This window comes from Balaenoptera acutorostrata, chromosome 20 (assembly GCF_949987535.1).
Source record: "Balaenoptera acutorostrata chromosome 20, mBalAcu1.1, whole genome shotgun sequence".
Taxonomy (NCBI): Eukaryota; Metazoa; Chordata; class Mammalia; order Artiodactyla; family Balaenopteridae; genus Balaenoptera; species Balaenoptera acutorostrata.
Genome location: NC_080083.1, coordinates 9,792,252 through 9,808,902, shown reverse-complemented (window position 1 = coordinate 9,808,902; position 16,651 = coordinate 9,792,252). Strand labels below are relative to the sequence as shown.

General features: G+C 51.1%; 2 protein-coding genes across 4 annotated transcripts; one reads left to right on the top strand and one right to left on the bottom strand.

Moving 5' to 3' along the window:
- Positions 1-3,520: 3,520 nt before the first annotated feature.
- Positions 3,521-7,020, bottom strand: LOC103002232 (asialoglycoprotein receptor 1). 3 transcript variants are annotated; one of them, XM_007166472.2, is made up of 9 exons: positions 6,831-7,020; positions 6,483-6,566; positions 5,133-5,249; positions 4,910-5,005; positions 4,767-4,838; positions 4,470-4,556; positions 4,225-4,376; positions 4,043-4,149; positions 3,521-3,930 (listed from the first exon to the last, which is right to left on the bottom strand). In XM_007166472.2, the coding sequence occupies exons 2-9, from the start codon at positions 6,547-6,549 to the stop codon at positions 3,768-3,770; spliced, it is 861 nt and encodes a 286-aa protein (XP_007166534.1). In that variant the 5' UTR covers positions 6,550-6,566; positions 6,831-7,020; the 3' UTR covers positions 3,521-3,767. The 3 variants fall into 3 exon arrangements, with proteins under 3 accessions (XP_007166534.1, XP_057392238.1, XP_057392239.1); XM_057536255.1 differs by having other exon boundaries at positions 6,835-7,020; XM_057536256.1 differs by lacking the exon at positions 4,767-4,838.
- Positions 7,021-8,986: 1,966 nt separating this feature from the next.
- Positions 8,987-11,288, top strand: LOC114238731 (cytochrome c oxidase assembly factor 8). The gene is made up of 3 exons (XM_057536200.1): positions 8,987-8,992; positions 10,704-10,901; positions 11,028-11,288. The coding sequence occupies exons 1-3, from the start codon at positions 8,987-8,989 to the stop codon at positions 11,286-11,288; spliced, it is 465 nt and encodes a 154-aa protein (XP_057392183.1).
- The last annotated feature ends 5,363 nt before the right edge of the window (positions 11,289-16,651 follow it).

The following is a 16,651-nucleotide window of genomic DNA, read 5'->3' as shown; positions in this document are numbered from 1 at the left end:
AAAAAACTTGCCTTATGGCCCAGTATTTGCTCAATTTTTAAAAAAATGTACCAGTATACTTGAAAAGAATGAGTATTCTGTAGCTGTTGAGTGCACTATACTAAATGTGTCCATTGGATCATTATACTTCAACCTGGCATTCAAAACATCTGTATACTTAGTGATTTTTCAGTCTGCTTGATATATCAATTACCAACAGAGGTGCATTACAATCTCCTACTATGAATATAGATTTGTCTATTCTTTTTGTACTTCCAGATTTTTTATTTCATGTATTTTGTGGCCATGTTATTCTGTGCACATATATTTAACACTGGTGTATCTTCCTGTTGAACTAAACCTTTTATCATTAGGAACCGACCCTCTTTATCTCGAATAATAATTTTTGTTATAAAGTGTACTTTATAAGAAAATTATTTGGGGACTTCCCTGGTGGTCCAGTGGTTAAGACTCCACGCTCCCAATGCAGGTGTCCTGGGTTCGATCCCTGGTAAGGGAACTAGATCCCACATGCATGCCGCAACTAAGACCCGGCACAACCAAATAAATTAATTAATTTTAAAAAATAAGATAAGTATTTGGTTAGAATTTTCCTAATATATCTTTTTCATACTTTCGCTTTCACCCTTTCTCTTTAGATGTGTCTCTTGGGCATGTGGTTGGACTTTACCTTTTATTCTGTCTGTAAGTTCATGTCTTTTAAAAACATAATTTAGGGAATTCCCTGGCAGTCCAGTGGTTAGGACTTGGTGCTTTCACTGTAGTGACCCGAGGTTCAATCCCTGGTCAGGGAACTAAGATTCCCGCAAGCTGCACGGTGCAGCCAAAATAAATAAAAAGATAGATAGATAGATAGATAGATAGATGATAGATTATTTAGTCTTTTGTATTTAATATAATCATCAACATATTTGGATTCATAACTAACACTTTATTTTGATTTTTCTTATCTACCTGTTCTGTTTTTCTCTCCTTTCCTGCCACCCTTTAGATTGTTTTTTCTTCATTTTTCCCCTTTATAAATTTGGAAGTTAAAAGCTCTGTTTCTAAGGGATTAACCTAAAAATTACAACAATGGTAGGAGAAACTGTCTGTATTCTGCTGTTTCAGACAGTGTTACATAATTATATCCTCTATATCTGTTCTTCTGTAACCTTTTTCCTTTCTAAAATCATGTACCTGTGTTTCCTTTATTCTCCTTCATATTTGTTTGTTATTTACCTTTTCTAAGAATCAGATTTCGTTTTTACTGATGATATCTACATTTTTATTTTCTAGTGCATTAAGTTTTGCTTTTTTCAAGTGTCTTATGTTAAAAATAAGCTTATTTCCATTCAGCCTTTCCTATTTTTTTTTTAAATTAATTTATTTATTTTTGGTTGTGTCGGGTCTTTGTTGCTGCACGTGGGCTTTCTCTAGTTGCGGCTAGCGGGGGCTACTCTTCATTGCGGTGCGCGGGCGTCTCATTGCGGCGGCTTCTCTTGTTTTGGAGCACCAGCTCTAGGCGCGCAGGCTTCAGTAGTTGTGACACACGGGCTCAGTAGTTGTGGCTCACAGGCTCTAGAGCGCAGGCTCAGTAGTTGTGGCACATGGGCTTAGTTGCTCCGCGGCATGTGGGATCTTCCAGGACCAGGCATCAAACCCGTGTCCCCTGCATTGGCAGGCGGATTCTTAACCACTGTGCCACCAGGGAAGTCCCTTCCTATTTTTTTTTAATAAATGTGCTTAAGGCTATATACTTTTCCTCTGGGGAATTGCTTTATACCATCCCACAATCTCAGTATGTAGTGTTCTTCTTGTTCACTTCTAAACCACTTGACTGTTTCATTTTTATTTTTTTTTAAACCCAAGTTATCTAGAAAGATGGTGAGTCATGTATATGTTGATAGATCTTTTTTGGCTATACTTTTGTGTTTATTTCTAACTTTATTTTGTTGTGGTCAGAGCATTGCTCCTTTTTAGAATTAGTGGAGGTCTTACCTGTGGGTTAATTTGTCCATTTTGGTTGATAAACCCATAAGTGTCCATAAAGTCTTCATCTGTTTGTCCTGTTAACTCCCATCTGGGTTGTGGATTCTATTTGCTGTGGTTTTCTCTTCCATGGTATTGGTTTTCCTCCCATGTTGGTGATTCTGGGTTGTGGGTTCACCTTTGCATTTGTTGTATTTGTTACCTAACTGTGGATGCTGCTTCTGTTCACATTGGGGTGGTTCTGTTCCTGGGGGCATTGCTGGAGGTAGGATGATCCCAGTGAAACCAAGCAGGACCCTGCGGGGACCTCCCAGATACAAAAGCCCCTCCATGTCCCTTGTCTCTTGTTTGTAAAAAAAAAAAAAAAAAAAAAAAAAAGCTGTACTCTCCCAAGCCTCCCCTGAGTCACAAAAAAACAAGCTTAAGAAGTTAATGATTAGGGGCTTCCCTGGTGGCGCAGTGGTTGAGAGTCTGCCTGCTAATGCAGGGGACACGGGTTCGAGCCCTGGTCTGGGAAGATCCCACATGCCACGGAGCACCTGGGCCCGTGAGCCACAACTACTGAGCCTGCGCGTCTGGAGCCTGTGCCCCGCAACGGGAGGGGCCGCAATAGTGAAAGGCCCGCGCACCGCGATGAAGAGCGGTCCCCACACCGCGATGAAGAGTGGCCCCCACTTGCCGCAACTAGAGAAGGCCCTCGCACGAACCGAAGACCCAACACAGCCAAAAATAAATAAATAAATAAATAAAGTAGCTATAAAATTTAAAAAAAAAAAAAAAAAAAAGATTACATTAAAGAAGTTAATGATTAGGACAATAGAGTCACAGAATCTTTAGTTCCTCCCTGAAGGACATAGACAATAGTGTCTGAGGCACACTCCTGAGTTGTTTTGCAGATACTAAAACCACCACCAAATAGAAAAAGTTAACTGCACGATGACCAGGCTGTAGTCATGACATAAGCTGCTCCATCTTGTACAATTCAGGAACTGGTCTCAAGGAAATGGGAACAAACCGACCCTGGAACTGAAGATTAACTCTACTTGAAACAATCAAGATGATGCTGATCAGACCTCCGCATGACCAATGTCAAGGTGATTATCAGAGTTAACTGTGCTGTTCTGCATGTAGCCCCCTGCCCTGCCTATGTACCCATGAAACTCCCCTTTAAAACCTCGTGCGCCCTGATCAGCAAGGGGAAGTTGCTTCTTTGGGACATGAATCCACCTTCTCCCCAGGATTGCCAGCTTCCTCAGTAAAGCTATATTTCCTTTTACCCAGCACTTGTCTCTCAGTATTGGATTCTTGAGAGACAAGCAGCCGAAACTGAGTTCAGTAACACCAGTAACAATGCCGCTTTACACCTGAGACACAGGGAGCAGAATAACTTGCCCTAACTCACATACCTGTAAATAAGGAATCCAGGCCACCTGGCCCAAAGCCTAGACAGTTCTCAGGATGACCCGCTGCCTGCCCAAGGCTATCTAGTGCCAACCTGCCCAATCCCAATTCCTAATCCCCAACAACAAGACAACTCAGAATGTTTCATATATTTCTCTTCTTTTTACTCTAAAAAACAAGTTGACAATAATAACCTGCAAACCACAGAAAGTGGCATGGGTTTCAATCTCTTCGCCCCTCCAAACATCAGTCTACATTCCTCAGACACCACCCTTCCCCCTTCCCTCCAAATCTTAGATGAAAATCCAGAAGCCCCCAGATAGGAGGGTCCCCAAACCAGGAGCCCTATGGCAGGTAAAGGCATTGAGGAAATAAATTAGGGGGAGAGGAGGCTGCTAGCTTTCGCTGTCCCTGTCCCGCTGTGTCTCGCAGACCCACCGGTAGGGCCTCTGACAGACGTCATCGTTCCAGCGGCCGTCATCTGTGAAGTGGGCACAGTCCTCACCTCCTCCGAGCCCGTGCCCATACCAGTCGTCCGGCTGCTCTGGTCTCCAGTTCCTAAAGAGACCAGATGGATGCAGGCCCGAGGGGCCCAGACCCTCAGCCAAGCCGAGCAGCCCCCGGCGCGCTGGGACCCGCCAGGCTGGGACGGTGGGGCGCACACACTCACTTGAAGCCCGACTCATAGTCCGTCCCGTCTACCCATTTCCAGGGCCCGTTTTGGTCAGTGAGGCCCATCCAGGTGTTCACAGGGCCCATGTGGTGCTGGATAAATTTCTGGGGAGAGAGAAGGGGCTGGTGATCTCTCCTTAGACCTGCCAGCCTCCCAGCCGAGCCCTGCCAGGCCCTCACCTGCTCCTCCCAGGAGCCCACCACCACCAGGTGGGCGTCCTCCAGCTGGCAGTACTTCTCAGCCTCGGGCCAGGGCTTCCCCGAGCGAGAGAACCAGTAGCAGCTGCCTTCATGCTCCACCCAGTTCACGGGGCAGCAGGTCCTTTCAGAGCCTTGGGGGGGGGGGCGGGGGCAGGCAGAGGGAGGGTGAGGGGCTGAGCGGAAGTGGGCAGGAAAGCGGGGCCGGGCAGCACCCACCCCCTCACCGTTGCCCTGGAGGACGGCCATCTGACAGCTCAGGCTTCGCAGGTCTGACACAAAGTGCTTCACGTGGAGCAGCAAGCTGGAGTGATCTGGGGAGACAGAGGGCAGAGGGGGAGGGGAATGAGTGGGGGAGGGCAAGGAAGTCAGGATGAAGACTGGGGCTGGGAAGGCTGTCATCTGCGTGCTGGGGCGTGAAGATGGATCACAGACGCTCCTGCCGTAAGGCCCCTTGGTTTGGCCTGAGAGACCCCTGTATCCTGCACGCGGAAGCCTGTGCGCACACAGGCTCCCTCGCTGACCTTCACTCAGGTCCTGCTGCTGTTTCTCCAGCTGGGACTCCAGGGACTTCATCTTTCTGCCCACATTTCCTCCTAGAGGAGAGACTTGCTCAGTGTCCCAGTGTCCCTACGTTCCCAGCCCCCCCAGCCCCAGCCCTCCTCACCCTGGACGCTCAGGGCCTTGACCTTGGCCTCCGTGCTCACTGTGAGGTTGCTGAACGTTTCTCTCAGGGCCCGCAGCTCCTCCTGCAGCTTGGAGTCTGGGCAGAAGAGGGTGTGGATAGGACAAAATTAGGAGGTTGTGTCCACCATCACAGCAGCCAGCATGTCCCCTACCCACCCACCCTCAACATTGCTCCCTTCCCAGCCCACCCCCGGGGAACCCACTCTGGGATCCGATCACACAGACAACCACCAGCAGCAGGAGGCTAAGGCCGATGGAGATCAGGATGAGGCTGGGTCCGGAGCGGAGACGCCGAAAGAGTGAGTGGGGAGGAGGCGGCCCTGCAAGAGGAGAGGCTATCAGGAGCCTGGGGCAGCTCTGGGGTCCTAGAAGGAGAGCAGCCTGAGCCTCCTCTAGCCGACTAGGAGGAACGTTATCGATGAAGAAATTCGGGCGGTGGGTGGCCCGGAGAAGCCAGAGGCAACTGGAGGTGGGGAGGGGCGCGAAGCTTTGCCCCGCCGGAGCCCTACCCAGGCCTTGGGCCTTTGCTGACACCTGCTGGCCGGGCTGAGTCACTGCAGCCTCAGAACTCAGCCTGGAGGATGGATGGAGTTTGCGAGCTGGAGGAGACTGGTTGGGGGGGACCGTCTTGCAGGTGGGGCAAGAGGAGTGGATTTCTTGGTTTCCCGTCGAATCCCACTCCTCTTTGGCTGCGCGCAGGGAAAGAGGCGGAGTAACCAGACTTCAGGTCCCTCAAGTTGCTCCCACCCGGGAGCCCTGTCCCTGTGAGCTGGAATATGGGGGCTTCCCCTCCATTTTTGCCATCAGTCCCTTCCCCCATCGAAGGTCGCTGCCCACTCCCATCCACCAAGAACTTCATCCTGGCTCAGCCGAAGCAACATCCCTGCTCGCAGGAGAAAGAAAGGGGGCTTGCTTTTTGATGTAAGAGAGCCTCATCCTCCCCCAACCAGAGATCCCTCAGAGCCGTCGCAGAAATCTTCCCCTTGACCAAACTGATCCCTGGCACCAATGCACTCACGCACACTCACACACACACGCACACTCACGCACACTCAGCGCACTCACACACTCACACACACTCAGCACACTCACACACTAACACGCACTCACACACACACTCAGCACACTCACACACTAACACTCACGCACTCACACACGCACACTTACACACACTCACGCACTCTCACACACACACACACTCACACAGTTGGCCAAGGCTCACAGGGTGTTGAAAGAGGAAAGAAGAAGGAGGCCTAACTTCTTCCAGTTAGTCCCACGCCCCTGGGCGCCCCCCTCCCCAGGGTCCTGAGAAGTCGGTGACAAGGTGAGGGACAGGAGGGTCACGCAGAAGCCTGGGGGCAGCCGTCACCAGGAAAGGAAATCCAGCCCTACACCCTGCACCTCCCCCAAGAGGGGCGGCTCAGACGCGGTGTCCCTGGGAATGGGGCAGACCCAGGGAGAGTCGGGGTTACAGAAAGAAGCAGAAGCTGAGTGGAGGGAGCGAGAGCCACCTAATGCTCGCCTTTCAGAAATGGGGGGAGGCCTCTCCTCACTTTTTCTGTGCTGATGGTCATTCTCCTCGTTGTCCAGATGCTGAAGATCTTGATACTCCTTTGTCATGGTAGGGCTGGCTGGACCTGGGATCAGGTCAAGGCTGGGGTTAGGGCTGAGGCTACGGCGGAACAGAGTTGGGGTGTGTGGTCCAGTCCCTTTCTAGGTGATCAGCAGCTGCACGGAGACCTTTCTTCTTGCTCCCATTCCCTCCCAGGCCTGACATCCAAAATCCATCTTCTACAGTTTTCCCACTCCATCCCCAGCCCTCCTGACATGGGTCCCCTCCATCCCCTCCCCCACCCCACCCCCCAGTTAGTCCCCTCCCACAGCCTTTCTTCCCCTTTTACTTGCTGAAGGTCTCAAGGTTGACTCCTGGGTCCCTCGATGCTGCGCAGATCCCAGGCTAAGAAACGGGCTGAAGCCTGGCGGATTAGGGTGCGCAGACAGCCCTGGATGGTGGGAGAGGAGGGGGCAGGGTCCATATGAGGGCCCTGAGCCCTGTGCGTCTGCCTGTCTGTGCGTCTGCGTGTCTATGTGTCCAAACACACCAAACCTGGCATCTCCAGTGCCCGGGACTTTGGACGTAAACAGAGGTAGAACTGGATTTGGAACTCTGGGGGTGTGGGGCTGGGAGCGGGGGATGGGTTGCCTCTTCTTTTCTTCCCAGGGATGGGGAGTCTCCCCGGTCTGTCCCCATTCCTTGTATGCAGTCACCTCACTCATGACACCGTTTGGGAGGGGGCCAGGCCAGGAGGGGCCAGGGTGCAGTTTGCGGTTTCCCCTCTGCCCCTCCCCCCTTTCACTTCCTGCCTCTGAATTTCCCAGAATTGGTGGTGTCTCCAAATATCCCTGACCGGGATCAGAGGGGCCGATCTCCGCTCTTGCCCAATCCAGGCCTGTGACCCTGGCATCTGAGCCTGGGCCCGGCTTCCCTGGGGCTCAGCCTCCAGACTCCCCAGCCTGGGGCTGAATGGCTTTGCTCTCCGGGGGAGTAAAGTCCTCCCAGCTGCGTAGGGGGCAGTGTGGGGAGAGGCCGGAGGACAGGCTTTTCCCACTCAGCCGGGATTGGTGCCAACAAACCTCCAGTGACTCCTGTGTGCTTTTCCTTCATTACCTCCTCTCATTAGCCCCCCGAGCACATCCCTATTCGATTCGCAGATGAGGAAACCGAGATCCTGAATGGTAAGAGCTTACCCAGGGTCACACTGCAAGGAACAGCAGAGGGAGGACGGGATGTGGGCAGCCGGACTCCAGGACCTGTGTGCTGCCCCCAGAACCAGGGTCCCATCCCGTCACCATAGCTGGGCCCCGGGGTTCCAGAAATGCTAAAAGTGGTCCCTCACAGCCCCATGGAGAGTTCAGGGAGTGTTGTGTTCAGAGAGGAGTGTCTGGATTGGAATTATGCTAAATTAGAAATTGGGCGATGTTAAAGACGTTAATAAGTCTCGCTTTAGGACCAAATGTGAAGTCACGGGAATCCTAGGTTACAGTTATTTCAGTGAGAAAACTAGACCTGAGGAGAGTTTACATTACATGAGATATTCAGGAACACATCCCTTGCATAAAATAAGAAGCCCTGGCTGCATGCTCCTTTGTCTGTGTCTTGAAAAGCCCCACGTTGTTTGCATGCACTGGGACTGTGGCCAGTAATTTTGGTGACTGTTGAGCTGTTAATTTGGCTTTCTCTGATATTATCGCTTACGATCTGGTTTATTCAGGCAAACAAACCTACGATGTTTTGGTCAGAATGATGGTCACCCTTACAGGAGTGGTGATTGGAAGGGAGCTTCTGGGCGATGGAAATGTTCTACTTCTTGAACTGGATGCCAGTTGCAAGGCTGTGTTCAGTTTGTAAAACTGCTGATAGCTGTACACTTAAGATCTGTGCATTCTTCTGTTTGCATCTTATACGGGAATAAGATGTTCCTGCAAGCTGGTTCTACCCTATAACCATATTCCCAACCCATTGCTTAGGGAGCAGTCCTTGGACCAGTGCCGAAAAATACGCCAAAGCCAACAACTTTAGGGTGAGAGTCAGAGGTGATAAAACACTGTGAAGAAAGCCAGACAGGGGCTTCCCTGGTGGCGCAGTGGTTGGGAGTCTGCCTGCCAGTGCAGGGGACACGGGTTCGAGCCCTGGTCTGGGAAGATCCCACATGCCGCGGAGCAGCTGGGCCCGTGAGCCACAACTACTGAGCCTGACCGTCTGGAGCCTCTGCTCCGCAGCAGCAGAGGCCGCGATAGTGAGAGGCCCGCGCACCGCGATGAAGAGTGGCCCCCGCTTGCCGCAACTGGAGAAAGCCCTCACACAGAAACGAAGACCCAACACAGCCAAAAATAAAAATAATAAATAAATAATAAATTTAAAAAATTAAAAAAAAAAAAAAAAAAGAAAGCCAGACAAACAACATGATACACCCGGTGGCTGACTTACAAGCCACCTGTACGATACAAGAGATAATCCTGAGAAACTAAAAAGTAGCTAAAAACAAAACAACGCCACATGGCGGTAGATATATGCACCCTGAGAACTCTTTACATTTATCCCTTTAAGAATATATACCTTGGGGGGCTTCCCTGGTGGTGCAGTGGTTGAGAGTCTGCCTGCCAATGCAGGGGACACGGGTTCGAGCCCTGGTCTGGGAAGATCCCACATGCCGTGGAGCAATTAGGCCCATGAGCCACAACTACTGAGCCTGCACGTCTGGAGCCTGTGCTCCGCAACAAGAGAGGCCGCGATAGTGAGAGGCCCGCACACCGCGATGAACAGTGGCCCCCGCTTGCAGCAACTAGAGAAAGCCCTCGCATAGAAATGAAGACCCAACACAGCCAAAAAGAAAAAAAAGAAAAAAAGAAGATATACCTTGGGATTTCCCTGGTGGTCCAGTGGTTAGGACTCTGCACTTCCACAGCAGGGGTCCTGGGTTCGATCCCTGGTCAGGGAACCCACGAGCTGCGCAGCGAGGCCAAAAAACAAGAAAGAATATATACCTTGAATTATGCAAGGTCTTCAGGGGCATAGCCTCGTGTATTCATTTTCTATTGCAGAGTAACAATGCACCCCAAACTTAGTGGCTTGAAATGACACCCATTTATTAGCTCATAGCTCCGTAGGGCAGAAGTCCAAGCTGGCTTCTCTGCTCAGGGTCTGACAAAGCTGAGATTAAGATGCTGGCAGGACTGTATTCATTTTTGGAGGCAAAGGAGAAGAATCTGCTCCCAAGCTCCTTCAGGTTGTTGACAGAATCCAGTTCCTCGCAGCCGTAGGACTGAGGCCCCCATCTCCTTGCTGGCTGTCGTCTGGGGGCCACCCTCTGTTCCTCGAGGCCACCTGCCTTCCTCATCGCATGGCCCCTCCATCTGCAAAGTCAGCAACAGTGCCTGGAATCTTCCTCGAGATGCAGATCTCTCTGACTCCCCCTGTGCTTTCAAAGGGGCTCTTGGGATTAGATTAGGCCCACCTGGAGAATCTTCCTGTCCTAAGGTCAGCTGTGTACATGACATACACAACAACTTAAGAACAGGAGTCAGAGGTGATAAGACACTATGAAGAAAGCCAGACAAACAACACAATACACTGGGTGCTGATTTACAAGCCAGCCGCCGGTACAATGTGTACGGCCATAGGTAATGGTCACTCCCTATAACATAACAGTTGGGAGAGAGATATCTCAGCATGTTCTCAGGTGCTGGGGAGGACAGTATGGAATCTTGGGGGCCACTTTTAGAACTCTGCCTCTTCATGCAAGGCGACGCTGTCCCCTCTGAGTACACTTCACCTTGGGATATGGAGCACGTGGAGAGAGTAGTTCAGAGAGGCCGGGCTCCAAACCTGGGAATCCCACCACCAGGCTCCCTACGGGAGGTCTGTGACGCTGGCCTGAAAGAACAGGAAGGATTTTTATCAGTTGTAATAAGCAAGTGACCCTGGAAAGAGTGGGAGAAATGTCCAGAGTTGTAGCTTGGGCCACCCTGAGGAGGGCCTTGAATCTCGGGGTGAGGCATCTTGAATGTCATTCAGAAGCACAGAGGTCTCCAAACTGGGGGGACATGTGCCCCAGGGGGATCACAAGATCATCCATTAAGAGGGTGGCAAGAGGCGGACTCTGGGAGGGCTCACGCCAAGGAGTGCTTCCCAGAACTTCTGCTGCCAGTGTCCTTGTCCCCACGGTGAGCCACGGCCATCCCCCCCTCTGCAGGAAACCCTCCAACACTAGCAGGTCTCGAGATTCTGCCCTCCAAGAAAATCTTGCCATGATTGGATAGGACCCCCAGATAAACATTCAAACCTTCAACCTGTTCACTTTTACATCCCTGAAAATGAATCACCATTGGAACAAAAGTTAAGAGAATTAAGACAAGAAACACAAGAACGGAACCAACAGTTCTGGGCAAACCAGAATTTGACTTTTCTAAAGGCTTTGAGATGGGCCACTTCTCAGGAAATCCACATCCAGACTTCTCCAGAGCACTGAGAGCTGTGTCCTAGCCAAGGAAAAACAAAAAGACGAAGAAAGGGAGTTCTGATAGCTGTCTTCTTTTAGGAAAAAGAAGAATTTATTGACTCAAGACTAAAAGCCAAAGGCCTGGAACTGAGAGCTGAATCAGGTCAAAAAGCAACACTGAATGCAGAAGAAATGGCTGACTTTTACAAGGAATTTTTAAGTAAAAATTTTCGGAAGCACATGTATTGTAACAGGGACTGGTACAAGCGTAATTTGGCCATCACCTTCTTCATGGGAAAAGTGGCCCTGGAGAGGATTTGGAACAAGCTTAGACTGAAACAAAAGAAGACCAGCAATTAGGAGCCCACCCTGACCCGCCCACCCTGACCCACCCACCGCCGTCTGAGTTTCCACGAGAAGCAGCTGCTTATAGGAGCTCGTTTTACAAGGGCTCTAAAACCTGTGAGCGCAGGGCAGGCTGGGAGGACGCGGGTCCTGGTGCGCTGTGGCCCATGTCCTGGCTCTGTCCTGACTGTGGATTCCAAGCTGGCTCTTGGTCACGGAAGTGATGTTAAATAAAACCCAAGCACTGTGGGGGAAAGAAAAAAAAAAGAGGGTGTGGCAAAAAAACAGTAGAACTTTATTTAGGGAATCCCCTGGCGGTCCAGTGGTTAGGACTCTGGGCTTTCACTGCTTAGGGCCCGGGTTCAATCCCCGGTGGGGAACTAAAGTCCCTCAAGCTGTGCGGCGTGGCAAAAAACAAAACAAAACCAAAAAACAAAACAAAACACTTTATATATATTTTTATCCCTTTTCTTTAGATTTCTACTTGGGGATGTGTTTTACCATGTACATAATAGACTTGTACAGTGGTAAATGCGTGTTAGTGATCTATTGCTGTAAAATGATCATTCCAAAACTGAGCAATTGAAAACAAGGAATATTTATCATCTCGCTCAGTTTCTGAGGGTCAGGAATCTGGGTGCAGCTTGGCGGGTTTGTTGTGGCTCAGAGTCTCTCATGAGAGTGCTGTCAGGATGTATGTCCATGCTACAGTCATTTGAAGACCTGACTGAGACCGGAGGATCAGCTTCCAAGGTGACTCACTCACAAGACTGGCAAGTTAGTGCTGGCTGTTGGCAGGAGGTCTCAGCTCCTCACCACATGGGCCCCTCCACAGGGCTGCTTGAGTGTCCTTGCAACATGGCGGCTGGCTTCCCCCAGAGCAGATGATCGGCGAGCACAAGGTGGAGGCTGCAATTTCTTCTATGACCTAGCCTCAGAAGTAACACCCCATCATCTCCACAGCATCCTAGTGGCTCCCCAGTGTGGAAAGGAACCACACGAGAGTGTGAATACCAGGGGGTGAGAATAATCAGGGGCCATCTTGAAGGCTGGCTGCCACAAGATGTATAGAATTATTAGATGAGTGAATATGCACCGGGGACACACAACCAAAAACACTGTACTGATGTTGGCACCTGAACAGCCAAGTTAAAGACTGACTACAGGGGCCCATGAAGAGTTGCAGGCAGGGCAGTGGTGAGGTCAGAGCTGTAAGGTGAACAATGGCCTGGCCTCGGGGTGGGTGCTGGGTCAAAGGTGGGTCCCTGAGAGGCAGGGAGCTCTGTCAGGAGGCTGCTGAGTTGGTCTCAGTAAGAAAGTGTGAGGCTTGAGGCCAGAGAGGGAAGGTCACAGGGGCAGAACTTTGCAGAAGAATGGAGCTGACCTGGTGGCTGCTGAACACAGAGCGAGGGGGGGATGGGGGCAAGGACGGCAGTGCACCTGACCAGGGTCCAGAAGGCTCCTGGAGACCACAAAGATTTCTGGTTACACTGAAGGCAGGGTCTTGGGTGCTACCCTGTGATGAAGCCACAGTGGAAAGAAAGCAGCCCAGGACGGAGTTCCCCCCTGTGGGGGAAGCAGAAGAGAGAGCCCCAGGAAGGCGGGGTGACCTTCAGGGACAGCTCTGGGGACCCCAAGTGCCAGATTAAAGATGGTCAAGGAGAAAGGGGTCTGGGCCTCCTATCTGGGTGAGTCAGGAAGAGGGAAGTGCTTTTCTGGCAGGTGGAGGTGGGGCCTGGGCAGTTGGGGGATGGAGAAGGGGCTGGTGGGGAAAGGGGGCAGGTGGACGCTGAGAAGGAAGGATGCCGATGGCCAGAGGTCCCCAAGAAGGATGTTAAGGGGGTGGAAAACTAGTGAAGCAGAAAGAACCTAAAGGCTGCTATCAGACAGACCTGAGTTCACCTTATCTAGAAAGTGGGTTTAATGCCCATCTCAGAGTTATGTCAAGGTTAAATAAGATAATGAGTGGAAAGCCCTTAGCACAGTGCCTGGCACGTACCAAGTGCTCTGTGCATACTACCTATTTTTATTCTTATTATTATCACTAGCAGCACAGCCAAGAGTTGAGTTACCTCCAGGGCCTCTGCATGAGGGGACAGGGGGAAGGGTGGGTCAGGATAGCAGAGGAGCTCTCTCCCCAGATCCCAGAGGGTGGTGAGCAACTTCCCCGGAGCAGAACTGGGGCCCTGGGGTGTTGTCTGAGTTAAGACAGCCCCCTCCCCTTCTATGGAGGAGACCTGCGTCCTGAGCCCACACCTGCTCACACCTCTCTCTCAGAGCGCTTTTGACCTCGTGTTTGGAGTGGGCCCCAGACCCAGAGGGTTGGGATTCCACCTCGTGCCTCTCAGCACCCTGTGGACTGCAGAGTCATGTACCCAGCAGATCCAGCAGAAGAGGTGACAACAAATGGGCAGAGGGGCGCAGAAAAGGCTCTGTGCTGACTTTCCAAAGAGGGTGACCTGTGGTTTCCCAAATCTAGCCGAGGCTGACTTGGGCTTGGGTGGAGATGAGACAGGGGAGGTTAGGGAGCTGCACTAGGGCTGGAGGGCTCAGAGCCAGGAGCAGCGGCGGAGAAAGAGGGGGCTCTGAGCAGGAAGGGGGCGACAGCCACTGCACGCAAGTTTCAGATGTGAACTGATAAACCCACCCAGGGGCTTCAACATCCCCTCCCTGGGGCTGGGCGAGAACTCGCCTGTGTGGAGGGGCCGCAGCGCCCCGTCTCCCATAGGCGCTCCCCGTCCTGGCTCCGTCCTCCCCAACCCCACTGTCTTTTGTGCTGGGACAGCCAGGATCCTGTGACCCAGGACCCTCTCTCCTCCTCTCTCCTACTTTTAGAGGGTGAAAATTTTAGAAAATTGTAAAACTCCAAAGGTTTCCAAGTTTTATTTAACTTTCAAGTTTACCCAGTAACAGAGAACAGATCAAGAGGCCAAGAGCAATAACCGTTACCACATCCTAACGTGTGCCAGGCAGTGTGCCAATGGCTTTACATGTTATTTTCCCTTTATTCCTCACAAGAATCCAACAAAGTAGTTACTATTCCCATTTAACAGCCAGGGAAACAGGGTCAGAGGAGTTAAGCTCTTTGGCCAGTTGCAGTGACGCCATGCCTCTCACCCTGACCTCACGACCACCTCCTCCCTGGCTCTCTACTGCCCTCGACCATACCTTCTTCACCAGGACCCACGGCAGCCAGCCGCGCCCCTCTTACAGCCCTCCCGCAGGACTCTTCCTGGCGTTTATAAAATCCACGTGAAGGCCTCAGGCCTTGCTGAGTCCTCTGACCTATATCCAACTTACCTCCCTCCCCTGACCCTGCTCCACTCTGTGACCTCTTTCTGTCCACCAACATTACAAGCTTCTTCCTACTTTGCATCCTCTCTCTACCTGACGCACTCCCCCACCCCATGCTTCATCACAGTTCAGGTCTCAACTCAAAGGTCGCTCCAAGAAGAAGCCTCCCTGAACACCCCATCTAAACTAGCAAGGACACACACCCAGTGGTCACGTTCTTTCCTCATTAGCACCATCATTACCTTAAATTCCCTGCATTCCTTTACTTGCTACTCTGTCCCCACTGGGTAGACCCCCCCAAGTTCCCTGAGGGCAGGGACACCGTGTTCCCAGCATTTCAAACACTGCCTGGCACCAAGGAAGATCCAAATTAGTATTTGCTGAAAAAAATAGAGGGGGGTGAAGAGGAGCCAGGCTTTTTAAGAATAATAATAAATTTAAAAATAAATAAAAGCAGGGAAAAAAAAAAAAAGAGGGTCAGGCTTTGAACTCCAGTCTGTGTGGGAACCCGGCGCGCCTACCACTCAAGCACATGTGGTCTCCCTAAAGGGCCAGGAAACAGCTCTTTATAGATTTGGAAGAATACATCCCAAACTGCTAACATGCTTCCCTCTGAGGAGTACGTGGAATGAGATGGGGAAGGAACTTTTTTTAACCACGTGTATTTCTATATTTATTTGCAGTTTTGTAAGGTACGTGTATTAGTGTTGTAACCTAAAACATAACGCATGCAGAACTAGGGGATTTTACCCCTTCTCAGTGAACTCTCCTTAACCCCTTAGATGCAGACGGGTTACCTGCACACACCTTCCTCAGCTCACAGCTTTCTCCCTTCAGCCGATGGCAGAGAATGTGAGCACAGCCTCAAACCATTTGCTCCTACGCAGAATCAAGCTAAAAGAAGGGTTATTGGAAAAGGCGGTGCTTCTCCATCCAGCGAGACATCAGAATCACCTGGGACGTTTCCTGAAAGGCAGACCCCCCCCCCCCCGCAACGCGCCCCACCCCCAGGACTGGCCTCTGCTGGATAGAGTGCTGCTCAAAAACCAGCAGGGCGATCCAGAGAGGACCCCTGCTTTAAGGGCCACACCTCTGGGGATCTCCGCCTCTAGCCTTGGATCCGGTCAGGCCAGGGCAGCACCCCTCAACGCTGCCCCTGGGGGTTGGTCTTTTCCACCCAACTCTCAACTTTGGCAGGGGTGGCTACAAAATTGCCCTTTTGCACAGTTCAGGACTTAACCACCCCACCTCAGCCTTCCTCCCTGGGGTCCCTGAATGAGAGAGAGAAAGGGGTAGGTGGGATCCCCCAGCTGGTGCCAGCAATGGCTCATCTATGCTGCAGTTGAGGCTGGTGTGAGGGGAGCCTGTCAAGCATATGAACAGTGGCAGAAGGGAAGCTGAGAACGAGTATCTACAGAGCAGCATCTGAGAAACTTCAGTTAGGATTTAGGGCCCAGTTAAACCTGACTCCCTAAAAGAGCCAGAAGTTTTTCTCCTTCATAACACACACAACATACATGTATATGTATGTATGTATGTATGTATGTAATGGACCATTTCCCTTTTTGCCCTGTCTACCAGGAAGCTCAGAAATCATATTTACCCTCATAGCTAATACATCTGTTTCTCCTATTTTTACCTTTGGTATCACGTTCTATTTTCCTACCCTTATTATTTGCAAAACTGCTTCAAATATTTCCTATAGAGATGGGGCAGACATAAAGAAATCCAATGAATATTCATTCACACAGCATTTCTTATCGGCAAACCTCTCTGAAGGTCACTGCCAGAGCCCAGTTCTGTCCACGGCTCCATGAACATGAATGAAGTGTCCTCACTATTTTCTTTAGAGACCATTGTGCTGCCCGACAGGACTGAGACAGCCCAGGGGAGTGGTCAGGGCTGGGCTACATTTGCAAGTTCTCTTTCAGGGTCTGTCAGTGACCTTGGACGGAGCTCCAGCCCCGCCCCACCCCACCCCCAGGCCCATTCTTCACTAACGACTTTGGAGCCTTGATTTGCAGGTTCCTCCAAGGCCCCTTTCAGGCCACTCTATCCTGTGGGGTGGGGGATGCAGGGCGGGG

Bases quoted from the DNA above. Each gene is read 5' to 3' on its own strand.
- LOC103002232 (XM_007166472.2), bottom strand. From the start codon at position 6,549: ATGACAAAGGAGTATCAAGATCTTCAGCATCTGGACAACGAGGAGAAT. The intron at 4,839-4,909 runs GTGAGGAGGGCT...TCTCTCCTCTAG, and splicing joins CAAGGCCCTGAGCGTCCAGG to GAGGAAATGTGGGCAGAAAG. The intron at 4,150-4,224 runs GTGAGGGCCTGG...CTCTCTCCCCAG, and splicing joins TGGGCTCCTGGGAGGAGCAG to AAATTTATCCAGCACCACAT.
- LOC114238731 (XM_057536200.1), top strand. The intron at 10,902-11,027 runs GCTTTGAGATGG...GTCTTCTTTTAG, and splicing joins AGAATTTGACTTTTCTAAAG to GAAAAAGAAGAATTTATTGA.